Source organism: Artibeus jamaicensis, unplaced genomic scaffold (assembly GCF_021234435.1).
Source record: "Artibeus jamaicensis isolate MK-2021 breed Jamaican fruit bat unplaced genomic scaffold, CSHL_Jam_final scaffold_754, whole genome shotgun sequence".
Classification (NCBI taxonomy): Eukaryota; Metazoa; Chordata; class Mammalia; order Chiroptera; family Phyllostomidae; genus Artibeus; species Artibeus jamaicensis.
In genome coordinates, this window is record NW_026522054.1 from 5031826 (window position 1) to 5059004 (window position 27179).

General features: G+C 44.1%; 1 protein-coding gene across 4 annotated transcripts in view; it reads right to left on the bottom strand.

The window, feature by feature from the left end:
- The window catches only part of SDCCAG8 (SHH signaling and ciliogenesis regulator SDCCAG8), a 224234-nt gene that overhangs the window by 95748 nt on the left and 101307 nt on the right, over window positions 1–27179 (bottom strand). For all 4 annotated transcript variants that reach the window (XM_053659543.1, XM_053659544.1, XM_053659546.1 and 1 more), the window contains exons 14-16: window positions 12319–12446; window positions 10170–10278; window positions 2006–2137 (exon numbers count right to left, since the gene is read on the bottom strand). In XM_053659543.1, coding sequence (XP_053515518.1) covers window positions 2006–2137; window positions 10170–10278; window positions 12319–12446 — 369 coding nt within the window. The remainder of the gene's footprint in view (window positions 1–2005; window positions 2138–10169; window positions 10279–12318; window positions 12447–27179) is intronic.

Genomic DNA, 27179 nt, shown 5'->3' on the forward strand with positions numbered 1-27179 from the left:
CGGGCACAGGTTGCCAGCTCCTGCTGCCAAAGGCCAGCAGTGCCGACTCAGTCTCTGGCACATTCGTTTTGAGGGCTGTTTTCTCATTGAAACTTTCCCTGGTCAGGACCAATCCCCTTAGAAAATGTTCTTGCAACACAAAGTGGATTTCTCGTTCCTAGAAATGACTGTTACTACAGTCAGTTAGGTATTTATAAACTTCTTTTGTCGACATCCCTGCTCCCTATAGGGTTGGAAGCTCTTCCAGCTTCCCTGTTAGACTGGGAGCTGCATTTACTTTGCTGTTTTATTGCCAACCTGTGGTGGAGAGCGTGACTCATGCATAGCAGCAATCAGTAAATATCTGCTGAATGGATGAATGATTAATTTGCTCTCCGACTTTCAGGTGGCGACTTCATCTTTCTGAGCCTTAGTTCTTCACCTGGAAACGGCAGTGGCAACCACAGCTGCTTCCCAGTTTTGTTTCGAGGTAAGACAGTACACGTGAGTGTGTTTTATGAGCTCTGAAGCAATATGCGAATATAGGAAAAGCGGTATTGGACGGGGCAGTTACAACCCAAGAGCAAATCAACCCTCCTGCTTGTTTTGCTGGCCCTCTAGCTAAGAATGGTTTTTGCTCTTTGTAAAAAACAAAGATAAAGTCAAAGCAAAGACAACTGCGTGACCCAGACCACGTGTGGCCCCCAAGGCCTAACGCAGTTTACTCTCTGGCCTTTTCCAGAAAGTTGGCTGACCCCTGGCCTGCCTGGGCTCAAACAAACATTTTAATGAGCCAATGAATGATTATTACTCTGCAAATATACCCAGAGTTTAGTACTGTGGTGACTGAGGTGCTCCGCCATTCTCTGACTTCCTTTCTTTAATGCGACAGAGCCAGTGATCAAAGCGGTAAGTTGCCCCCGACCCAGAGGACTCTACATTTGCTTAAAATTAAAACACGAAACAATAAAAGGAGCCTGTAAACACGTTCATTTCCCCTCCCCTAGAGCAACAGTTGGTTTTGAAACAGAGGAGGCAGGGGGTGTGTGGGGAGGGGACCTGGAATGGGAGCTGTGGGCCAAGGGAGCCCCTCCCTGGGAGGGGGACTCCGACTGGTAGGTCTGCAGGCGCCGAGTGTGGGGGTCAGGTCCGTGGAAACCTATTCACTCTGTGGTGTTAAAAACAGATCCCCCCGCCCCGGGAATCCCTCATTACATGGAAATTATAAACGACACATTTACAGGGAATAATAAGGGACCGTGTGCATAACCAAAAATACTGCACAGAAAGGAAAAGGAACTTGGAGTCAAAAGGTCAAGATTCACATTTGAACTTGACCACTTGATGTCACCTTGAGCAAATTCATTAGTCGCTCTGAGCCTGAGTTTCCTCCTCTAGGAGAAGAGAGTACATATCATTGATGCTGTTTGGTAGTGGCTATTCTGAACTATCTGCTTTACACATATTATGGTCGATCTTTCCATGAAACTGCAAAGTGGGTATTATCAGCCCCAATAGATAGATGACAAAACTGAGATTCAGAGAGTTTAAGTAACTTGCTGCAAGTAACACCACTGAAAAGAACCAGAGAGTTTAGAGTCGAATCCTGGCTCCGGCGATACTACCAGTACAACCTCTGATTAGATCCGTGAACTTCTTGGGCCTACAATAGGTTTTATCTTACAAAACAAACATATAAAACCTGAGTTCTGGGAAAGTTCTGAAATTCCTTCATATCACATTACCAACAGACACCTTCACGGTGGGTGGTTTTTCTAGTGTTCTATACTCCATGTAATTCTTTGTCTTTAGAGGCGGTACAGAGGGGGGTGCTCTGCTCCTGGTGTATTACAAGAACAACCTGAGTGGAGGAAGCACAGTACATAAAAGTATGAGGTTCTGAGCATCCGCATTAGGTAGCCCAGCAGTCGCGAAGCCTATCTGTCCCACAGCAATTCTCACTCTGTCCGTGACGCGCACACGTTCACTGTCCGGCGCGTTGGCCGGTCACTAAAGCTTCGATTACCTTTGCTTCATCATCTCGTGCAGCCGCCCGTGCTGGACACACTGTTCCTCCAGTTCGCTGTTCCTCCGCTGGAGCCGCTTCAGCTTGTCACGCGTGTACCTCTTCTCCTGACTGAGCTGAGCTATTTCAGATCTAGAGGAGTGAAAATCCAGAAATAAGCGATGTTAAAGGCTCTTACGATGGGAGCATGTTTTGATTGTATGGACTTACCGCGATCTTAAACTCCATATTTAAATGTATCTGTAAGTAAAAATACGTTGCGTAACATATTTCAGAAACTGCAAAATTTCTAGTAGAGGGATCTCTACTGTAGGGACGCAAGTGGTAGACAGATGGAGGGAGACAACTTGCTCTACATGAGGTGGCCTCTCCGACGAGCAAGACGACAATGGTCATGATGAAACCCCTTTTTAAAAAGACTGTCATTCATTTACTGAATATTCACTGAGTGCCTGTCGTGAGCCAGCCACCACGCTGTAAAAGGAGCAATCCCTGGTCTAATTTCTATGATAGAGTATAGTTTCTTTTAATTACAGTTTACTTACCATGGCTAATTTAATGGCACGTGATTAAAATCATTCCATTCCACAAGGCATAACATTGAAAGAGGGCCGTCCTCTGCCCCTGGACACCTCTATCCCGCGGAGAGGTGACAACTACTTTCAGTATTTTTAAAGCGATTTCTTCTGGTATTTATCTTTGTATTTCTTAATCTGCTTCTATCAATCCCTCGAGTCCCAACAGTTAAGACATTCCTATGATTCATTGTGGTAGATGAAGATGGAAATCTTTGATAATGCCCATATCTCCACCTGGTTCGTGTCATTATTAGCATTTTGGCTTGTGGTTAAACTGGTATTGGTATTTATGCATAATGACTACCTAACTATCAGTCCTAGCTGTTAAAGTGGTATGCTATGATTACATTTGCATCCACGTACATTTATCTTCCCCAAACAGGTGGGCTTTAGTGTCGAGCGAGTGAGCGGCAAGCCACCTTTCCCGAGGGGAGATCCCCAACATCAGTATCTGTGATTCTTTCTGATGTGGCCATTGTTTCTCAAGAGAAGGGGCCTCCAGGTTCCTGCCTGCTATGCACACCCTGACTGTCAGCGTCCCAGGAGCTGGGTGGAAATGGAGGGCTGGGGACCTCACCTCTCAGGATGCAGACTTTCTCTTAATCCCCCCATTCTAATTTCGGCACCCCTGTTTTAACCAGAGCCTGCTGGTTGAATCTCCTCGAAGAGGAAGCCCCTAGTTTTCTGATTGGAGGAGGGACAGTCACCTGGCTGCGTGGGGTGGGGGTGAAACTGATTTTGGATGCAGTCCTATGTGCTGCTCCTGTCTCCCAAGGTTTTCTGGGATCCTGGGAGCAGACCAGCTCCTTCAGTAGACACTTGGCTACGTCAGACACTGTCCCCCCATCTCCTCTCTGTCTCTGCCTATTTCATCTGAGACTGTAGACATCTACTGTGGTGACGGCCGATGCCCCTCAGGAAATATCTTCCTTTTCAGTGTCTTGGATGACTCTCTTAAATCTCAAAATTTGAACATCAGATGTCTGTCCAAGAAAAACTGTGTCCCTGTCCTTCTTTTAATTAAATATTGTCCCCACCGCCACCATCTTCTCCCGATCCAAGCTGCCTCACAGGTTAGAGCTGAGGTTTGGAAACGCTTGCATATTAGAATGAGTTAACGGGTGGCTTGTTTCTTGAAGTTTAAGTAAAGACACTTGATGTACAGTTATCTCCCTCCAAAGAAAGGATTCCTCCCTTAGCGGGGAGCGCCTGCTTGTTCCTCCTGGTCAAGAAAAGCTCCGGGGCTGCCAAGGGGGTTCATCCCAAGGGCCTCGCTGCCTACCAAGGAGGAAGCAATCTCTCTCACTGATAGCTCCTCTCAGGCCTTGCTTTGTTTTCACCTTGGCTCAAGGGTCACGTCAAAGGAAGCCTGCCCTGATTAATACTTTGCAGCTCTCAATGTGGCAGCACGTTTTCTGAAGCTACCTCTAGCTTTCCTGCATTCCTTAGCCTGCAATGTATTCCTCGGAGTTGCGCTCCATGCCTCATCTTTCTTACTAGATTATACACGAGGGCATGACTTATCTCATTTTCAAGCTCAGATCAAACAATCTGCATCTGCTTCACCTAATAAGAATTTACCTATATTTGAAATAGTCTAAATCGATTAATAATGACTTACATTTCTCCTCTCAAGATCTCATACAATATAAAAGAATTTAGGGGAAGTTTTCTGAGACATTAATTGAGCATTCTCCCAAGATTTGTATCTCCTATCGTAATATGCACTAATGTAAAATTCTGAAAGTACAAAAAATATCGTTGAACCAAATGAGGAAAAAATGCATAAGAATATCTGTTCTTAGGTACTTTCCCAGGACCAAAGTCACTTTTTAAAATAAATACCATGAGGGGAACATAGATCTTATAACACAAAAACATAGAACTTTTTCCAAAAACATCAGCGTGTTCCCTGTAGCACTGGTTTGTGAAACAGCGTTGCTCCGCAAAGCAGTATCCGGTTGGGTGCAAATAGCGACCAGAATGTAGGTCATACATTAAACGGGTTCACATCTTAGGGCCAGCCACCCCCTTTCAGGCTCCGCCACCAAGGGAATCATCAAAAATTCAGATTTATGTACAAAATTACTGTTATTTTATTCACAAGTTAAAAATGGGAAACATCTTAAATGTCGTATGAATACAAAGGACTCCAATAAAATTTTATTTCCAGAGTATTTAGTGATATAGAAAAGTGTTCCCTGGGTAATATTAAGTGAAAAAGCAGAAAGCAAACCTGTGTTTATGTATCAGCTCACTCACGATATATGTGCATGTTACATATGTATTTACATGCACACAGAAAATGATTGAAAGGAAACATGTCAGTAGTTAACAATAGTTAGTTGGATGGTAATGTCAAAGGAAATTTTTCTTTAAAGATTTTACTTATTTATCTTTAGAGGGAAAGGGAAGGAGAGAGGGAGAGAAACATCAATGTGTGGTTGCCTTTCGTGCGTCCCCTGCTGGGAATTGGCCTGCAGGGAACTGGCCTGCAACCCAGGAATGTGCCCTGACCGGGAATCGAACTGCAATTGTCTAGTTCACAGGCCCGTGCTCAAAGGAAATTTTTCCTTCATTCTGCTTTGTATTTATATCCAAATGCCTTATATTGAAAACGCCTTATCACAGGATGACAGAAGTATAGTGTTATTTGTGAGGTACACAAATATCAGGTATTTTATTACCACGATATTTTTTCTGCTTTGCCTATTTTGGGGCTTTTTTGCTTTTTTTATAATGATAATTTGCCTACCAACTTCCAATGTACAATAAAAATTTGATACATGTACATGGGCATCATTCTTTGCAGAGAGCCCATGATATATGCAATGAACTAGTCATTTGCAAAGTTGACGGAATAAACTCACAAGTTTCCGTGTTAGTTTGAGATTACATCTGCAGTATGATTATCCTAGTCATATAAAAAGATAATTGACTGTAATTCATTTCCACAGAAAATTTAGGTACTTTCTGGCTTTACAGAAACGTGAACTTTTCCCTGCATTTTTATACACCAGTTACATTATGTAATTGCATCGGTATGAAATATAATAATATTTTACTGCTGTCATTAGGATCACAGTGATAATCGCTTTTTAAGAGAAAACATGACCCCTTAATTTTTTATTCTATTAGATTCTCATTTGACTTTTGGTAACAATTATCAGAGGCTGATATCAGTCTCCCCTTGCAGAACATAATTTTTGTAGCAGTCCAACATTTCAACGTGCAAGGGGAAAAAAACTAGTTCAGCCGGGCGTGTGTTCTTTACTTCAATTAAACTCACACAGTTGGATACCTACGGTTGCCAAGCCAGTAATATAATTTATACATTATAGTCCACACAGTAAAACTACACTAAAAGTCATTTAACAATATTTATAACACCATAAAATCCAGTGTTAAAATATATGAACTGCAATATGTACCAAAATTATAAAATTTGTTTCTCATCATCAGTGATTAAAACCAGGATCATTGCTCTAGCCTCAATACCCACAACCCTGGTGACAGATTAGAATTCAAATCTTAATGATCAATTTACAATTAACAAGATAGAAGTGAAACAAATTAAACCAACCATTATATATAACGAGACCCAGTGGACTCCCATTGTTCCTCTTAATTACAAAACGCAAATCACCAATGCACAATGGGCAGGGTGAGACTTCCATCCACCAGCCTAGCAACCCGGAAAGCGACAATGATGGACAGGAAAGCAGAGACGCAAAACTGCGCCGCCCTGGTCCTCGGCTCTAGGGCCTGGTCTTTTCAGCGCACAAGTGCTGAGAGGCCAGGACGCAGCACGTGTTTGGTCTCCACTCCGCAGCTGGCAGAGGCGCCAGGCCCCCGGAGCCCCTCTCAGGCCCGTTTGAGAGCCCTGCAAACATGGCAGCACGGATTCATCTCAGTGCCTGGGGAGAGGGGATGCTTCCTTCAGTCTGATTTAAAAACAAAAATCACAGTAGCACCAAAGGTATTTAAATACCTTTACTTACCAAGTTCAAAAACACTCCTATAACTGTAGTAAAGTCTCAGGGCCCTGCGCAATAAAGATGAAAGGGGAGCTAGAGTTTATGTGAGCTACAGCGGAAATCAACCAGAACGCCTGCCTGGTGCCAATGGAAAAGAAGATGAAATTAATTCTCTTGCCTGATGGTCAAACACGAGCTATATAAAATGCTTGGGATTGGCAGCTCGTTTTTAGTTTCAAAACAGGTCCTGTGGTTCGCAGACCCTGGGGTTCCGCACAGCGCATGAGCAGTGAGCGAGGCGCAATGGTGCGCGGAGTCCTGTGCTGATCACGGTGCAGGGGTTCCAGAGAACGAAGCGACGCGCACTGCTACAGTGTCGACTTGAGGAGACAGCACACACAATGGACATGACGCACACACACACATGCATGAGGGGACCATTTCTCTGCGCCCCCCTGTGAAGCTGGGATGGAGGCGGAGTGTACAGGAGCTATGAACCCACACTGCCAGCTTTCCTAGGCACTCTGCATGGCTCCAGTCAAATGAGTAGATCTGTGAGTTTTTAAAAAAGGGGGAATTCTGAATGGTATGCATCCAACAGTTTAGGATGGGATTTTGAATAACACGAAACTCTTAGAGAAATGTCACTAGTGAGAAAAGGGGAGCAATAAAAACTTGCTTTTAACTGTTGATAAATACAAAATAAATACACCTACTTGCAGGGGAAATTTTACTGTAATACTCAGAAGCAAACCTGGATTAAAAGTACCATGTGGTTTAAATAATTCTTTTGGAGACTGAGCTTTCATTATGACAGTTCTTTAGAAAACTAAAAAAAAACAGCAAGCTCTCCACGCCTCAGAGTACAAGGGAAGTTGCATTTCCCCAGAGTCTGGTAGGGCATGTAGAGGGGGTCAGTCCTGGACGGCTTCTCAAGGGCTTGATACGTTTATAACTTGTATTTAAAAAGAAACACACTGAGCCCTTCAAGTTTCATAGGTGGTTTCAAAGCAGAAAACAGAATTAAAATGCAATGATAAATTTCACATGAATTTTGAAAATTTCATAGTCTATGTAGAGATGGGCAGGGAGGTGGGTTGGGGAATGAGGCTGGATCAAGAAATTTAATAGTAAACAAACAAAACCCTGAAATAACAATTTGCCCTGAGTATTGTTTTCTCATGAGACCCAACTTTACAATGTTTAGAAGCCCTTCCAAGTTTTAACAATAACAAGGAGTGATTTATTGAGGGGCTACTACTCGCCAGGCCTTAGTTTTAGATTGTTTCGTGAAAAGACGGGAGGTGCCCGTTCAATTCTTCGGATTTAGAGAGCACGGCATTGGCCGGAGCAAGATCCGAGTCACGCCCAGACCCGCACTTTCCCGGTCCTGCTTTGCCTTTGGTGTACAGGTTTGCACGGTGCTGTGTCCGCTGGGTCTCTCAGAAGATGGCACTCACACCCTGGCACAAGCAATAATAGCTAAGTGAAATGACGTCCACACTGCCAGCCAAGACCCTTCCAACAGTGCCACCAAGACAACTCGAGCAGCTAGCGTCTACTTCTGTGCCCTGCGCTGTGCTAGGCGCCTTATGTCTGTGTCTCTCAATGCCCGACTCCCACAATGACCCTGAACATGGTTTCAGAGATGTGCTGAAGGATGAGAAGCTGAGGTCTGGAGGGCGAGGCAGTGCACCCCAGGTTAACGGAGCTAAGCGGCAGGGTAGGGTTCAAACCTAGTTCTTCCTGAATTCCAAAGTGCAGATTTTTACTGCATTTGGCCGTGTCATGAACAAAGAAACGGCTGGAACCAGAGTCGGATCAGAATACCAGGGGAGCACCACACTGTTTCATGCATTCAATTCATTCGTTAGTTCATTCATTCCGTCATTCGTTCCTTCCTGCATGCAACAAATGGATATTGAGTGCCAGCTGTGTATCAAGTAAAAAGGAACACATTCAATTTACAAAATAGCGGTCAAGAGCTAGAGGAATCAGAAGCAAGAGGAGAGGTGTTGAGGTTCAAGTTCATTGGACCAGCACAGGGTACGTTAACAAATATAGAGCAGGATGAAGGGGGCCTAGAGGGAGCGGGCACAGGGAAACCCAGGCTCACAGGTTAACCCTCACCTGACAAGGATGCCCACTTCTCCTTGGGAATTTAAAGAATAACCTCCCTGCAACTTCCCCATCATAACGACTTTGGCCTGGATTTTCTTTAGTAGTAGATTTAAAATATTGCACTTACTGTAAGCGAGATCAGAGACTTTGGAGCCAGAAATACCTAAGTTAGGGCCCCAGCTCTCCCACTTACCGGCCACTAAACCCTCTGAGGACTGGTTTCCTCATCTGTGAAAGAAGAATATGTTCCTGCATCCAGCTGCTGTGGGAATTAAATAATATACACCAGGCACACAGTATCCCTTTGTTTTGTCCACTTCAACTCCCTAAATTATGCCTCCTTAGCAAGATAACTGATCAATAATCAATCAGGAAGCAACCTTAAAATAATATAATGTTGTAAACCCCAGGTCAATATAGCTTTTTCTTAGATTACATAATCCAGTTTGTTTGGATGCATGTGAGGCAGATGAAATATTTCTGGTCAGGAATAGCTACTGTTGATATTTTATGAGTCTCTTTCAAGACAAAATGTGGGTTTCCGTGCCAGAATTCCTGAAAGTATCTGGTATTGTGGCACCCTGAGCATTTTCTGTACCCAGACAAAACATTTAATTAGTATTGCTACAAAGGAGCAAATATCGGGCATGTTCTCAGTGGTTACAGGAACCTCTGCCTTCTCGTGAGCAGCAAGAACTGGATTCAAAAGCCTTCTGACTCCCCGAAAGACTCAGAAATGGAGATTCGATTGGCTCAGCTGGCTTATCGGTGGAGAAAGCCACTGTAGGGCTCGGAGTGAGCAAAGGCTCGGACCCACCTGGAAATGCTTTCTGAATGAGAAACCAGAGTCACTAGGAGTGCTGGTGAGCAAAGGGCTTGCTCTGTGTCGATCTAAGTGAGCTTCAGAAAAACACCAAAGACAAACTGCACGGACCATTTTTCATTAGGTTACAGCTCAGTCAAAGGATTCTGTCCAGTCCTGTTCATAGGACACTTTCTCCTCTCCGGTGAACGCGCATCGCCGGCACTGCTGAGTCTGCACCTCGGGGCCATCATTAGGTAAAACAGGGAGCCTCGGACGCATGCGCGAGGGACCTTGACAGCTGCTGTGATAATGGAGACGCCTACTGAGCGCCCAACAGGAGGGTCACGTACAGTTCAGACGGGGCTGGACAGAGAAATGGCTCCTGCCCCAGGTGGGACCGAGTGGGCTCCTCCGGATGCCACCATGCGACTCGGACCCGCACACGGTTTAAATCTGGTGAAGGTTTATTTCTGGGATTCTCCATTTAAAACGTTCAGACCATGGTGGACCACAGTGAACTGCTACACGGGGAAAAGTGAACCGTGGATAAGGGGATAAGGGGAGACGACTGTATGTCATTGTGACGTTTGACTACAGAAGAGTGGAAACGCTGTCTTTTAAGGGAAAAAAATTACAGGACTTAACCAAACAGACCCCTGAAAGTATTATATAGTATCACCTACCTGCTTTTCTGGGAGATCTGTTCCAGTTTCTTGGCTAACGTACAACATTCTTCCTTTAACTTTGTCAAAAATGTGTTCTGGGAGGTGAGCAGTGAATACTGTTCATTTTCTAGGAATAACAAGAAATACCCACCAACATAAGATGTTTATGGTTGCAACTCTGCGGGGCTTCCATATGCGGAGTAGTAAAAGCACGTTCCCCGCTAGCTACTAGGTCACGGTCAAAGTCCCTAGTCACCTGGGAAGACACCGAATCTTGTGAGACATTTATTTTTAGAATATTTACTCACCGGAGACATTGTCGATCATACCAGTGTGGTGTAATGTTTTAATATGTTAGCAGAGCCTCCAATACCGTGGTAGAATCATACATGCTTATGATCTCTTGTCATAGGCAAGCTATTCTATTTTATCTTGACAGTTTTACTATAAAGTGTCAACACTTATTATAATCGGATAATCAAACACTAAGATATTAAGTGACTCTCCTACACTCTAATTCATGCTTCACGCTTGCTCACCTATTTCATTACTCCCCAGTCTGGCACATCCTTGTCTGATGACAAAGGGGAAACACGCAGTCTGATCTCATTGTCAGTGGCATGAGCTTCAGTGAAGATCGGGATTGCGTGACATGGAGGTGTTTTTGTGCAACGTAAACAGAGGTGCCGTCGGGATGGTTCTCATAGTCACATACTCTTATCTCGCTCGGAGATCCTAATGCCACGATTGCTAAGCTGCTGCTTATAAACAATAATTTAGCCTATAATTTCCTCCTTTTTTTTTTTCTTGAAAAACATCTTAAGTCTGGTGAAATTTCATTGTTTTCTGGCCAAACGCTGGTAGAAGCAAGTCTCTAATGAAGGTGCTGGAGCGAATGACAAGTCACAGTGACATTTGCCTCTTTATAAGTGACGAGATTATTTAGTGAATTTCACGTGAGCAATTTTTCACCTGCAGTGTAGGATGAGCAGTACTTTATTAGCCGGGCACCAAACACAGCATACGTTACATGATGGGAAAATGACTTTCAAGTGTAGGGCCCTTTATTTCCTTTCAATTTTCACAAAAAAGCATGGAGCGTACACAAAGCAAAATAAATTAAAGCACCAAAAAGTAAGCAGCGTCTTTCTGGAAGAGACGGGATCAATTAAACTTTTTTTTAATAGGACAATCAGCTCCGAGAATGTGGTGTGGAATTATAATGAGCAACACTGCCTTGTTGTGACTGACACCGTCTGCGAACACCCAACTCAGAAGTGAAAAGAACTACATAATGCTCCGACTGAACACATCAAACTGCCTATTTTTCCAAGTACATTTTACTTTCAAATGAAAGGTAAGGAGTTACTGGCCAGCTCAGCCTGCAGAATGGCGCCAACGTGATGAAAGATGGCAATTTTTAGCCAAGCTGCCAGCTGTGGTCAATGCCTTGTATTAGTGAATTTTAACAGCAGTTGTGAGAACTTGAAGAATGCAAAGGATTAAACATCACTCTCAACTGGGCTGGTGGAGGGGGGAGGAGGTGGGGACATCATACAAATGCTAAAAATGTTCGAAGCTGCAAAGATTAAATAAAGGAACATATCAATTTGGAGCCACTGAATTACATCCAGCTGCGACAGTGAATTAAGAACCGATTAATGGCTAAAGCTTTTCTCCAGTTTGGATGCTGAAGCAAACTCATTAGGCTTTTAGAGTCGCTATAATGTGTGTGCTGTGGGAACTGTTCAATGCTATTCAGGAGACTTTAACTGTAAGCTCAGAGCATTTCCCGCAGAGCTTCTGATGCTATTTTCTTTATATAACATGTGTGCCTGCAAACCCAGCCAAAAACAAGCCCTTTGTTTTTCTACTTTGTTGTGGTCTCTCTCAGCTTTACGTTTCTTGAACACAGGTAAATAAACTCATAATCCAGATGGCGCAGCAGATGTGAGAGCCACACTCTGAAATCAACAGACAGTGGGCAATACTTTCCATTTTCTCTTTTAAACGCTAACTAATATGGAATTCGGAGTCTCCGGTGTAGTTAGCATCTGCTCCCTTCGGCCAGCCAAAGGTTACAGGTGTTCCTGATGTCATTTCACAGTGAGGCGTGGGCCTGGCTCGGGAGCCTGCGCCCCGGCTCTAATCTCTCCCCACCACCTACCAGTTCTGTCATGCTGGGCCTCCATTTGCTGCATCTTCTCTGTCAGCTCCTGCTCTCTCTGCCGGGCCTGAAGGGCTTGGGCCTTGGCTTCGTCGCTGCAGCTCTGCTGAATGCTCTCTTTTTCCAGTCTACAAAGCAGAGAGGAGACAGACAAGAGATTCAGCCCACAGATGCACGCGCCCCCATCAGTTCCCTGCAGACCGCAGAGAGCTGATATGCAGGAATTGTTCAGCGTAAGAAGACATCGGTCTTTCCACTCGGCCCCCGCCAGCCCCCATTTAGGGGGAAGATCCGAAGGACCTTGCATGCACCGTTAAATACGTACCGTAAAGCCAATGGACTAAGTATACAACATTCAGAATCGAAAAGTAATGGTATTTTGTGAGTTTAAAACACAAACCCCTTCCGCTCTAACATGCTCAATGTTTTGGACCACACTAGTGAGTCTTTTATCTGATGACTGGTCAGTATTTCCCAAAGATTCTGCAGTTACAGGAATAGCAGGCTCCATACGTCCAAACTGAAATTCTAGAAACAAAGGTTCGTTCCTAGATCAACTCTCCTTTGCCTCCCAAACTTAAAACGGAATCTCCAACATAATGTAGGAGATGCTACCTGGAGGCAAGTAAAGGATTCTGCAGTACCACGCGTTAAATATTTTCACACGCTCGGTCATGTAATGTAAATGTATATGTATGTGTGTGCATGGATATGACATGAACAACTTCCCCAGACCGCAGACAGCACTTCGTCATAAAATACCTTTCTGGGTCGCACAAAGACACTATGCCACCCCGCTGTGACTGGATGTTGACTCAACCTGCTGGGACCAGACGGTCAGTGTCCAATCACAGTGACTCCGGAGGAGGGAGGCTTCCCCAACACTAGAACCACAGGACGCCGGGCCTCCGGGCGGCCCGCGCCGCCGGCGCGGACACTGTATGCGCACGCGCACTGTGCTAGTTCTTCGTGCTCTAAATACGAGTGAGACAAGGGTTTCCTTCGATTCACTGGCTCAGCTCTTTCTAATCCTGATCCCCTTGTGGGCATTTCTCATCCATGCTGCTTTAGTTTACTAATTGAGATATTTACTGCCTTGCCTTTGCCAAACTAAAAATAAACAATTCCATAAAGCTATCACTAGTAGTGTATGTACCACTGCGGAACTTCAAGTCGCTGGCTTCTAATTATAAAGCAACATAAGGAAAGCCTGCATTGAACTTGGTCAATGCATGTGCTAATGTCGTAGTGTAAAATTCCAGAATGAAAATACGCCCACACCTCACTCAGATGAAACCGTCAGGGGTCCACGCTGAAAATGTGAAGAAAGGTCCCTTCTGGTGCTTCTAATAATGACACCCCCTTGGACTTGCTCCAAGGTCTTGCCTGAGACTCAGCCCCAAACTGGTGCGTCACAACAACTAGATACTCAGGCTGAGGCATGTTTTGCCTCCCCAGTCACACTGTCTATTTCTGGCCTTGGATCATCGCAGGCCTTTTTGATTTCCAGGGATGTCTCCCTCACCCTCTTTATCACCCCCACTGCCAAGACCCTGTCCCCTGCTCTGCGTACACTACTCCTGTAAGGCCTGCTCATGAACTATTCTCTTTTCAGTAACCTCAATATATGTTGTGCATGTTTACATCCTACTAACACAGCATTATCCCACTTTAGTTCCTGGTTTACCTTTGTCACCTTTGTCTTTCTGTTCCTGTACTTGGCACACAGGACATGGGCAGAGAGCGTTTACCCAGTGGACATTCTTACAGCATTTCTACACCGGGAAGGCCGGCTGTGGACTGTCTATACATGAAGCTGGAGAATCTGCTCAAGTCTTAGTTTCGGAGGCCCAAACTTTGCGGCTGTGTTAGAACAGAGCATCTAGAGGAGACGGCTCTAATGGCCAGCTGGGGACCACACTGCTCAGTGAGTCAGCCCCCACAATGCTCAGTGAGTTAGCATTGTGGACCCTTTCCATGAGTAATGTCCCCACATCAGACCCAACGTAGAGCAGGGGATATAGGGAGGGAGAACCCGGGGCTCTGAGGTCCCTAATAATCGGATGGGCACACGATGCATTGTTCAGAACCAGTACCCGTTGGAGAGTGAAGAGGGGCATGATTCACAGTAATGCAGAGACAACAGGCATAATGGGGACTGTGCTTTGCAACTGGGGCTGATGTCCCCTTACATGAAGGGGTTGGCAGCCTCATCATCCATTTTTAGCAGGAGAAGCTGCTTAATTACTGATGCCCAAAGTTCACCGAAGAGAAAGAACCATGGTTACGGTGGTTCTCCTAATACAACAGTTTAAAAGACCGCACTACCAACAGATGTCGAGTTACCCGTCAACTTTTGTTTCTTTCCCTCTGTTTAAGAAAACACACATTTTATTTTTCACTGCATAAAAACTTGGCATATTTTTGCTCTCCTACCTTCTTCCTCCTTCCTCTCCCTTCTCCCCTGTGTTGTTTGCCCCCTTGCAGGCTCTTTCCAACATAGTAGGCTTTTCATAAAATCTTAGAATGGTAGAACTGAAGGGGAATCAAATTTGCTTCCTCAAATCCTCTCATAGTACAGTTGGAAAAAAGAGGGTCATAAATAATTAAAAATCTGCTCAAACACTACCTTGTCAGTGATGTAAAGGCAGAGGCGAGATCTGAAATGCTGTGATTTGGGGAAACTTATTTTATAACCCCTTAGGGGGAATGCAATGATGGATTGCAAGAATTCACTAAAACCACTTAGGTATCCAAGGAAGAGATGAAAGAAAAATCCAAATGAATTTAATTGAATATTTATTATAATCTACTAAGTGAAAGACAATGGTGAAATACACCCCAAGAAAGGCAGAAGGGACAAACAACCCAAGCATAAGAAATGAGAGGTTATTTCTAGCTAAGTTTAAGAGACTCAGAAAGAAGAGCTAAGCCAGTTTTCCTAACCGGTTTCCATTCAGTTCTCAAAACACGGTTGACCTCATTTAACCAGATTTGTGGTTCCCCAGATTTTACAAACCAGAATGAAAGCTATAGTGGCAAAGAATTTCTTGGTCGTTATTAAAATGAGACTGAGAGACTTATCCATGATGGCTAAGAACGGGGAACAACCTCAGTGTCTGTGAACTGCTGAATGGATAGACAAACTGCCGTGTAGCCTTACAAAGAAATACTCTCAACGGCGGTGACACAGGATGGAGCTGCTGTTCCCTACAACACGGGGATGAGCCTCAAAAGCATATACTTAGAGCAGCCAGATACCTAGGACATACTGATGACTTTGTTTATAGGACATTCTAGAAAACCACATGCCAGGGTGATGGGTCAGTGTGGCCAGGACCTGGAGGTAGGGGACAGGCCCAAGGAACTTGATGTGGTGACAGAGGTGTCCTGTGGCTTCTCAGGCTTGAGACTACATACTTGTCAGAATACATTTAATCGCACACCTATAATTATTGACTTTCATGATGTGTAAATGTACCTCGGTGGAGCTGATTTTTGAAGGAGTAGGTACACTAGAACGGAACGTCCACCCTTCCCTCCGAGTTAGCCCATGCCCCGCGGTCACACAGGCACGCGTGGCCCACGTCAGTGCTACCTGCTGGCAGTTAAGGATTAAAAGGAGGCAATGAGAGCTGGAGAGGCCTTGACCATGGACTGAGGATACACAGAGGGTTAGTCCCTCCTCTTTCCAATTACAGTTCTGCTCACTTATATTTTCTAAAGATGTCTACAACATTATCATCCCATAAAAAAGGAGACTGAAGAATAAAACTGACGTTTTGGAGGCCCAACTTTTCTGCATCATTTATCACTTAAAATCTTGCTATCTTAAAAACACTCACTCTGCAGAGCAAAAATGACTTATTAAAAAGATTTGGGTTCATGTTTAATATGACAGCTACAGCGAACACTACAGTTGCTCATGGTCTGGAAGTTGGTCAGTGAATCTGGGGCAGACACGACCCAAGTCTCGAGTGTCACGGGAGAACAAGGCCTGGGAGTGGTGGTGGCCTGAGTCGCCAGTCCCACCTGCCATGTGTCTCTTCACTTCTCACTGGGACTGAAGTCCCAGTGTTGGGCACACCACCTTCTGTCTACAGGAAAGCTCCCTCGTACTGTACAATAGAGAGAGCTTTGTGCCAATGGCACACGGATGCGACAGAACTTAGGAGGACACTTATCACACGTCTACTTTCCGAGAGCCACTCAGGCTGGACCTGCAGAGAAGCAGCAGAGGGGCCCAGGGGCCGCTGTGAGCTAACACACACGAGGACCATGTGTTCTAATGTTGGTGACGACGCCTTTGACCACTTGGTTAACACTGTCAGTGTGCCGGATGTTTTATAACTGGTCTCCAGGGCAGGGGGGGAACGTCCCTATTTATCAGTGTAAATACTTCTACCATGGCCAGTTTCAAGCTACCAGAGAGTTGCCACTGGTCGCAGAGTTAGGAAGAAACAGAGACGACTGGCTTTCGTGAACTAGTGTCACTGGCGCCTGCATGTAAGTGGTGTGGTGGTCTCTCCTTTGCAGTTACCATTTCCCTGTTCATACTCATGTAACAGGTAGCTTGTCGGGAGGCAATGAGACATCCTATTCCTCATCAAACTCTCCCCTACCAGTGTTACATCTAATGAGGACTTTTCAGCTGTAGCATTCTTTCTTGTTCATTAGTTAGTATTGTGTTAAAGGGAACAGCTTTGTCTTTCTCTCACTTATTACTTCACTGATATTGGCACAGAGTCATGGGTCAACCACGAGGATCATTATTTACTTCTATGTCCAACTCATCCTGGATTTGGCCAGTGGGAACCACGTGAGCTGGCTCCTGTATATCTGTATTATTCTTGTTTCCTCCTTGGCTTCCTGTCCCCACAAGATGTTCCAGGCTCATCTTGTGTATTTATTTGGCTTTTATTTTTCAATCACAGTTTACATCTAATAGAGTTTTGTGCTGGTTTTAGGTGCACAGCACAGTCATTAGACAGTCTCATCTGGAACCGTCCTTGTGCGCGTCTTGGAACTGATGTCTGTCCAAGCAGCTCGCGTGCTCTTCCGTGGAGAATGGTATTTAGAAGCCAGCTTTTGCCACTAGGAGGTGCCCACTGCTGCTGAGGTGTCAGCTGTGGTCACCTCAGTAGACACAGCCAGGGTGTGAATGTGCACATAAACGTACAAACACAAGGATCTTTCTGTTTGTACGAATACACACATCTGCACTCACTCCGTTCCCAGTCCCAACCCCACAGTGCAGTGGGACCTCCCCTCCCCTCTTCCACAACTAACTTCCCCCCTCAACAGGGAGAAACTTGGGTCCCATTACCTTCAACATATTTACTTGCTTACTCAGACCCAGAAAACAGAAGGCACTTTCAAAATTGCTCACCTACAACGGAAAGCAAATCTACTCATAACTAGAATTAAATATTTGCTCACGGTTTTTCTTTTTTCAAATGCATACACCGTTTTCAGTTTTGTGTTTTGGGAGAATTACATCTCGAAAGAAAATGGCGTAGAGTGGACATCTCAGAGCTCGTGGGTTGGAGTGAGGCACCCCTCTCCTGCTGACCCGTGTGACCACGGACAAGTAACACTGCCTTTAACCTTGGGGGTCTTCATCATCGTAAAGGACCGATAGAATGTATTAAAGTTTTCTTTAAGCTAAGCTCTCCACATGTAATCCTTTATTCAACCCTCGCACAACTCTCTTATGAGCTTGACTTTACAAATGAGGAAGCTGAGGCTGAGAAAGGTGATACAATTTGTTCAAAGTCCCCCAGTTATTGCCGAGGCCCACCTGACTTGGAATAAAGGTCCACACTTTGAATTTCTATGCTTCAGTCTCTTACATGGCCAGGGATGCAGAGACATGAGAAAAGGCTGAAAGGTAACAAGAGTCTTATTTCCATGACCCACACACATGTGTGTACATGGCCTTTAATACCTGCGCTGCCCCTGCCGACCCCCAAATCCCAGGTCAGCTCTCCTCCTCCCCATTGCTCTCATGTGTTATCGGGTCACTTCCTCCTACATTGACACCACTGATTACTTGTGTCTTCCTTTAATAAACATATTGACCTTTGCAAAATCACTGCAAGGCTCACAAATACATCTCCTCCCTCAGGTAAGTCACAGAGTCCCAGGGCAGATAAGGCATGCATGTCTTACCTGGAATTTACATGCCTGAAGAATAGAAACCTTTGCTCTGATCACTGATTTATCTCAAGAGCCTGGAATGGTGCCTGACACACAGTTGTGTGGTCAACAAATATTTGGTGAATGAATGAATGAATGAATGAATGAATGAATGAACTGTTAAGAGAAAGTATTAAGTATCTTCACAGGTTTGAGCATAACCTTCACAGGTTCAAGCACCTTCTTTTAAGCACAGAAGAAAATGGGACAATTCCTATTTTAGCCAGTAACTTAATTTATTATTGTTACTGATGATGATAAAAGAAGAGCAATAGTAAAATTAGTAGAGATCATGACATCTTCCATGTTGGAGACACAGATCACGTAGCTGTTCACTGCTAAAGGGGCTTCTTCTCGTGTGGGGCCAAGGTAGAAATACCGGATGGAACTAACAGGGGCAGAAAACTACAACAGGACCTGGGGTCAGCAACCCCGACTTCCTCAGCGATGCAAACAACTTCATGGCATCATACGTATTTCTAAGAGCATTTCTATTTGCTTCACTGAAAAAGTATGTCAGAATTTTAAGCACAACATCGAAAGATAAGTTATCAGACAAAAGCACAAGTCGCTTCTAGGAAAAGAAATAGAAATAGAAAGGAGGTCAACTTCTTTCAAAGAATAAACACAAAAGAAAGGAAATGACAGAAACATTCCCAAAATAATTTTCCCTCAAATAATGTTCTCTTACAGCATCTTCAAAATAATTTGAAAACCCTTGAAGATGTGCTTGCCTAGATATCACCAGCTTCTGTTACACCTTGCGCACGACTCGCATTCACTGAAAACAGCCCAGCTCTTACCGTCCCATCCCCCACGTCCCTGAGCTTCCTACTTTCCAAAGCACGGTCCCATCCGCTGACCTCCCTATTCTTCACATCAACCCCGTAGGTCCGGGAGATGGAGCAGGTACCTCTGTTGGACAGGTGAGGCATCTCAGCCTCAGACAACAAGAGGTTTGCTTGATGCCACATGGCTAGTAGTACAGGGCACAGCCAGAACCACAACCCGTCTGGGGTCCTTGTCACTCCAAGTTCAGTCCCCTTTCCACCCCATGGCCTCTCATGAGGGGCTCAGTCGAACTCTTTCGGTCAACAAATGCTTAAATGCCACTCTGTGCCACACAAGGAAGAGTGGGGATGTGTCAGTATACAAGGCATGGACCATGGCCACATGGTCAAAAAGGTCGCAGTCTAGTAAGGGAAACAGACAAGCAGGAACTGCTAACATGGTAAACACTAAATTAGGGCTGAATGCCTGCTATATCGTGCAGGTGGATCACACAGGAGTGGGAGAATAGCTAGGCACAGTGAGCGAGGACTTCAGGAAGCTTGAAAAATTCGAGGCTTAAAATGAGGTGTAATTAGCCATCAAAGAATGAGAGGAACATTGTTGCCAGGGACGTGGCCAACGGTGCAAAGGTCGGGGACGGACGGGGGAGCAGGTGCCTCTGGGAAACTGCACACGGCGCTGGCACAGGTGGAGGGCCGATGTCTCTGTGGAGGGGCAGAAGCAAGCAGTTGGTGGAGGGCAGACTGAGGGAGGTGGGACTGGAGAGGTAGGCAGAAGCCAGGACAGGCAGCTATTTTTAAGGACTTGGTCCCGAGGGAAATAGGGAGCCAGTGTAGGGTTTGAAGCAGGGGAGTGTTGTGATCACACCCGAGCTTTAGAAAGATCACTCTGGCTGAGTGTGGGGAACAGATGGGGAAGGGACAACATTAGAAGCAGGGAGAGCACTCATTACTACAGCAGTGGCAAGAGCACTTTCTGTCATTGTTTCTTAGAGGCAGTGGATACCACCGGCAGATACCGAGACTGATCGGTCATCGAGTACACATCCCAGTAACTCTCAGCCTTCCCATTTTTGGATAGCTCAGAGGTATCTGGTGCTCTAAGTCATTGCATGGAGCTAAGTTCCTGCAGATGATCAGTCCCTCTTAACTTCTACTTACCAACTGCATGGGTCCCATTCACCAGGCTAAAGAATATAAATTAGATCATGATTTGGCCTGTGCATCTTCATATTGTCAAAATATTCATATTTCCCATCTCTGACTTTTCTGTGTACACTGGTCACTTCTGTCCATCCAGGCCTTTTCTCTCTGGAACATATCAGTTTATTGATGTATTCCCACTAATTAATGTTTCTGATGAGTAACATCAAATTAGACACCAGTAGGATGCTCTTTACTATGTAACAGCACTTCCATAACCCGCCAAAGGGTATGTGTGCATCACTGTCAAACTGCCATGCAAGTGACTGAAGGAGTTTCCATTCTACTATTAAAATGTTTTGGAAATTAATTTCTAGGATCCATGGCTAAATGTGGAACACAGGGGTTACTTCATGGCTATAGATTTATTCAGAAATATGCTATAAGAGCAATAACTGCAATTATCAAGTACATTGTATAATATCGTACTTCTCGAGCATGAAGTAAAGCTTCATTGATGGGGAATGTGGGCAGATAAGATAGTCCACCTGAGAAAAATGCCCAGGTATTAGCGCCACAGGAATGTACCTGCAGTGGAGCTGCGTCTGAGATGTATTAACTGCATCTCTGCACCAGATCTGACAAGCTCTTCTTGATCATCAGGGTCCATAACCTCAGATGAGGCAGGCCTGCTGATTGCTGCCCTTCCTGCCCCTGGTGAACTCCCGGGGTCCCTGCTCAACACGGCATCGTCACGTGTGTCGCGGTGGCTGGAAACAGGGGGCATTCAGTCTCTGTGGCACAGAAGGTCTCAGATGCTACTCTGAAGAACCAGAAAGCACAGAGGCATAGGGACCTGCTTCTCATCATTTTTTATTGGTTGTTTTGCTATGATTGGCTGCCATGCTTTTTGTTTTGTTTTGAATGGTTTTTTATTTTTAATACCTAAAAAGGATGCCCTAGGAGAGTTTCCACTGATTCCACGCAGACAAGCACAAAGGCTTTGCAATTGGTATCTGCTTCTTAAAAGTCCCTCTAAATCTCTGTCTTGGTTCATGGCTGTGTGTCACATGGCTGCATTAACCAGAAGTCTACGTTTGAGTGAGTGGGGAACCGTAGTGAGAAGGACAGTAGTGTTTTCACTAGTGTGGAAGTCATGTGCACTCTCCGTATGCGCCTATGTAAAAGTTAGGATTGCGTTCTGTTGACTAACCTTGGCTTGAAAACAAAAACATCGTTCGTTTGTCAAACTTGGCGGAGATCTCCATTTCTGCCCACTTCTCGGATAGACAAGTAACACATTGGGTAAAGAATAGTACACTCTGGATAGTGAAGAATTAAAGGCATCTAATAAATCATTTATATTAATTACGTATTGACGTGATGCTATTTTCTATATAGTGGGTTAAATAAACAATGTTATTACAATGAGTTTCACTTGCTTCTTTTTAAAATAGGGCTATTGGAGATTTTAGTTCCAGAGGTGGGTTGCCTTCTGTGGCTCCCATTGTATTTCTATTGGTCGGCGCCGGCGTGAAGGTAACTCTTCCACCTGCTTCCCAAGAGCAAAGCGTCATTTTTACCTCTGCTGTTCTCGAAGTCAAAATAATTGTGTTGCCCCAAACTGCTAATATTTAGTGCCTCATGAAGCCAGAAAATCTTATATTTTTTTTTATAAAAAGGAAAAACTATTAAAATAACAGATTTTTACCTGGGCGAATTTCTCACTGACGTCAGCCAGTCACCATCACTTAAAGAATTACTTGAAGGAGAATTCTGACAGGACCAAGAATGGCTAGAGCAGCGGTAAAGGCACGACTCGGTTTTTTTTTTTTTTGTAAATCAGATCTGATGTGAAGCATCTTCCAGAATACATATTCATATTGAAAATTAAATTATAAAGCATATTAAAAAACTGTTCAATACTGCCAAGACGGCAAATTATAGCCAAATGTCATTATGTACATGGATTACAGATACCTGATTATTTAATGTGCGTCTGATTGGAAAGTCTTTATCATTCAGTAGTCTCTCCCTAATTGTTGAATGGGAAAGAGCGAGTTCTCTAAGAGATTCTTTTCCCCACAGATTTCTTCCCAGGGTCTGCAGGAATCATCCTCGTATTTTAGACTAACTACTTATTTCTTCTAAGAAACTCCTCCTTTCAAAGTTTTCCAAGACATTTGTAGTCGTGGGCTCATCAGGCAGCCAGTGTAGTAATTACCCCACTGCCTGGTGAGCTCATCTGTTGCCTCCGTAGTTTTCACTTTTTGCAAAACGGTTTCTGTACTTTGTGGAATACAAATAAGCCCGTGTAGGGTTTCAAAACCCTACTGAAATTGCTGGAGCTTATTTGTTGTTGGAAATACAATTCAAGAAACCAGGAAAGGGGGTAGGTGGGAAACCCAGGCCCAAACATGGCGTGCCTTCGTGAGAATCCCAATCCCAGTCATTATGATTATTACAAGACCATGGTTCTACAGAGAATCTCACCAACAGAAGCTACTTGATGCGATTATAAATTCAAGTGTATCTACAGGAAAGTCAACACATCATGATGCCAAACTGCCCGACTTACTGCCTATGACTTGCTCTGCTTTCTCTCAATATATGAAGGGAAATGAAGAGAAGGGAGGGACCTCAAACGCCGGGGGTTCGGGGAGAATAAAGTCTATTTCAGAGTCCGGTTTGAGGGCCTGTACTTTATACCTGTACCAGTAACTCCTGGCAGAGGATTATCTAAAAGGACTTACATCCCAAAATATCCATAATCTATTATTCTGTGAAATCATATTCTAAGACTCAAGCTTGGAAAGGTACCCAAGTTCAAGGAACTGACTGGCATCTAGTTATTTAACTGTTGAGTTTATTTTCAAGAACTGTTACCATAGGAAGGCAGAGCTGGAGCAGCCAGTACAGAAGAACTTACTGTCGCGTGACTCCGGCACAGTTGACCGATTGTCAGTGATTTTCGGCTGCTGTTCTGCAAGAATGTTTAAAATGTGCACCCCCTGACTATTTGGTCAGGGCCACTGACCTCATTTCCCTTAGATTGTCAAATAAAAAATGACAATAGCCAACACAACAATAGCTGCCCAGTGTGAATGCATCAAAATGATCCCTATTTTTTTTTTTTTGTTAGATCGGTAAAAATGTTTTTAGGTGTGCTTCAAAATTTTAGTAATTAGTTTATGTGTGCCACGAGAAGAAAAAGGTTGAAAATCGCTGGTTTAAGTCATGGGTAAAGATGCTCCCCTACCCTCACTTCTGTTTTAGGGGCCTGACCAAGTGCAGATGGAAAGTCACCTACCTCCCTGCTCCGTTCATGAGTGAAAGGGGAGTCGGGGACCTTGGTGGGGAATGAGGTTCCAGGGGCCCTGGCCAGGGAAGAGGACAGATAATTCCCACAGGACAATGTTCAGCTGTCCTACCACAAGATAATTTAGATTGGTTTTTCCCAACGTATATTCCCCTAAAGCCAATTCCTGAAAAATATGTGGGAACTTACCAGACAAGTTTCCACAAATCACATAAATTTGGACAACGCTGGAAACCGAACTCCTCTCGAAGACAGTCACCAAGCCTGTGAAAGGCTTTGGGCAGTCTGTTTCCTGCTGTTACGGCCCCTACGTGCTCCGACTTTCCCAAAGGGATTGATCCCATGACCTATGTTTTCACAACACGCACCCTCAGAGGCAATAATAAACAGAAGAGAGGAATCTTGGTTCTGGAGACTGACTGCCCTGACTCGGATCTCAGCTCCACCAGTGGGTGGCGCCATGACCTTGGTCAACACACCAACCTCCGGATACCTGATTCTTTCGGTGCAATGGGGCTCCTGGCAGCATCTACCCAAAAGCCTCTTTGGAGGCTGAGTTAACGTGAGTGATGTGCTCACTATGGAGCAGGCAGTGTGTGACCCATGTAAATGGTGTGCATGTGTCCGGGCAGATGACTAGCAAGGATGTCTTGGGTTTGCAGCAAGGATGTCTGGCTATCATCACCACCCCCGGGAAGGAGCTTTCCAAAGAGTTGTAATTGCTGTTGGGAACGAATGCTCCTTGTTTTTCTTTCAAGAACTAGTTACTCTGTGTCAGAGTGTCCAAAAAGAAAATAATTTCCCTTCAGCAACAGATTGTGCATTAGAATCTTTCTAAAGAAGATTCCCCTAAACAAGAACAAGAAGATTCTTGTTCTTTCTAAAGAAAGATTCTAATGGGTTTCTTCAGGTGAGTCGTATTGTCCATGAAGAGAAAGGAGTCAGATTGGACGACAAGAAAGAACATGACGAAGAACAAGAAGATGCGGAATCAAGAAGATGCAGAATCTACTTTCAGCTTCTCCTAAAATAACTGTTGACTTTGGGCAAGTTGCTTAGCTTCTCTGCATCTCGGTCCTCACGTGTTACAATGGTCATTGGACTGGACGGGTAGTTTCCTTAAGTCCTTCATTTACAATGATCTTGTGTTAAGAAAAGTTTATAAATCTACACATGGCTTTTGAGATTTTACACACACACACACACACACACACACACACACACACACACACACACACACAATGTAGTTAAATTAACCATAACTTTGTGTCCACTAGGTTGTAGGATATCTGTAAAGAAGAATCATGCCCTGTTCACTTAAGAAATGTACAGTGCTTAGTGTAACTGCAAGAGAACCTGCACTCAATGAATGTTCAATGAATGTCGGTTTAACAGCAATTCACTTGTTATCTCTTCATTCACAAACAGTTCCAGACTTCTGTGACATAAACCAGCATGCTGGGCGCAACCAAGTTTATGTGCTTCCGGAAAGCTATTAGCTGTACCTATAGAGAGCTTGGGAGTTAATTTGTAGTATGAATATCGAATGACAACACTAATTGCTACAGTCCCCTTTTCCTCCATTTCAATCTGAATCCCATAATTCAGGGAAGGTTTCTGGTGTTAGTTTACACAGTACACCACACTAGTAGCATGATTATATAAAGGTGTTCAGTAACTGTGATGGAAGAGAGGCTTATCTAAAAGGATTTACATTCCAAAATATCTTTAATATCCTTAATATCATCAGTATGTTACAATTAGAGCAAGTATGTCCAATCATTTCTATGTAAAATTTTACATTAAAAAAACTGTCTAGTAGATGATAACTTCTTAACAAATGGGGGGAAAGAAGGCATTTTGAAGCTGACTTTAAAATATGGTTATCAATTTCTCTTATTAGAAGAAATCACCATGTTTTTTCAAATAAATAAGTTATATGTAGTCTCATTCAGTTTTTAAAATAAAAGGACCAAAAATGTTGATCTCCATACACCATGTAGGCGTAAGTAAACATCTATAACTGCTAATCACATTTCAGTTCCTTTTTTTTTACTGACGAAAGCATGCCATGGATCATAAACCTTGTCTCTGAAGTCACAATGTCCCAGAACACCCCACCCTAGTCAAACGTAATCTTTTTGATCCAAGCTGCTGAGGGCGAATGTGAACAGAGTGTGTGTTGAATTTGCTCTGAGTATCAATCTTTGTGAAAAGTGTGCAGAAATTCTTGTGGGTAAATTGCAACACCATTAAAATCTGAAAATCACTGTGCCTTTTCATCGTCCTTCCTGGTGACGGCGTCCTAACAGCTCCTCCTCAGTTGGCATCTCTTGATCAGCCATGTAATGAAGTTTTTAAGGAGCGCAGCAGTAGACAAGGACCCACGTAAATGGCGTGCATGTGTCCGGGCAGATGACTAGCAAGGATGTCTTGGGTTTGCAGAGAGAGACAGTTTAATTTTAATAGGTCTAAGAAAACAAGGAAGTCCTCCTCCCTGCCCCACTGTCTCCTGTTCCTATTGTCCATGCTACTTGAGTTTGCCGGTGTCTGCCTGAAGGCAGGTCACTGAAAGTCAACAGAAATCGGGTCAACCTCAGCCACAGAAATTAACCCGTGTATCAGGGCAGGCAAACGAGTACCTGAGAGCATCATTCCAGCCCAAATCAACAAACCGGATTTTGCAAAATGAGCAGAGACCCACAACAACAAAAGCAACTGACATCTATCCTAACATTGCAAATTTCTTAGATATTACAGATGCCCTCAGCGAAGGGATACACGGGCTTCCCGCCTGCCTGCGAGCAGAACCGAGACAGCACAAGATACATTTGAATGAGATGTTAACCTTTCCTTAAATTTTTTTTTTCTTTTCCTCGCTGACGACACAATTTTAGTATTATCGCAATGGAGCTTCTGGCTGGAAAGAATTAAATTAATGGATGGATTTGAGAAAGCTTAGAAACTTAAAAAAAATAAACAACTTTTAAAATATTTCTGCTTGATGGTGTCAAGAGCCAAGATAAACGTATTTCAATTGCAACTTCCAAACGAAACTCACAAATTACTACCATTATGCTAAGTGTTAGCTACCCCACTGTGCAGTTTTGCTTTGTGAATTTTTACCTTCCTCTACGAGCACTTTTAGCCACTGATCGCACAGCCTTTCAGTGTTTTCTGCCTTTTCCTTTAAATAAACTGGCTCTGGCTCCTTCCATCTGGTTCCCCTTCCGTCAGCAACCCTGCACCTGTTCACACCTCCTCTCCTGTTGGATTCCACTGAACATTGCCTCCTCTGCCAGGGCTATTCTGGCACTCGCAACCTTTCCGTCATTCAATCCATCTGTCAGAAGTGAACTTTGTTTACCGCAAGCTTCTGCTTTCTTCTTCAAGAAGCAAAGCCCCTCAAG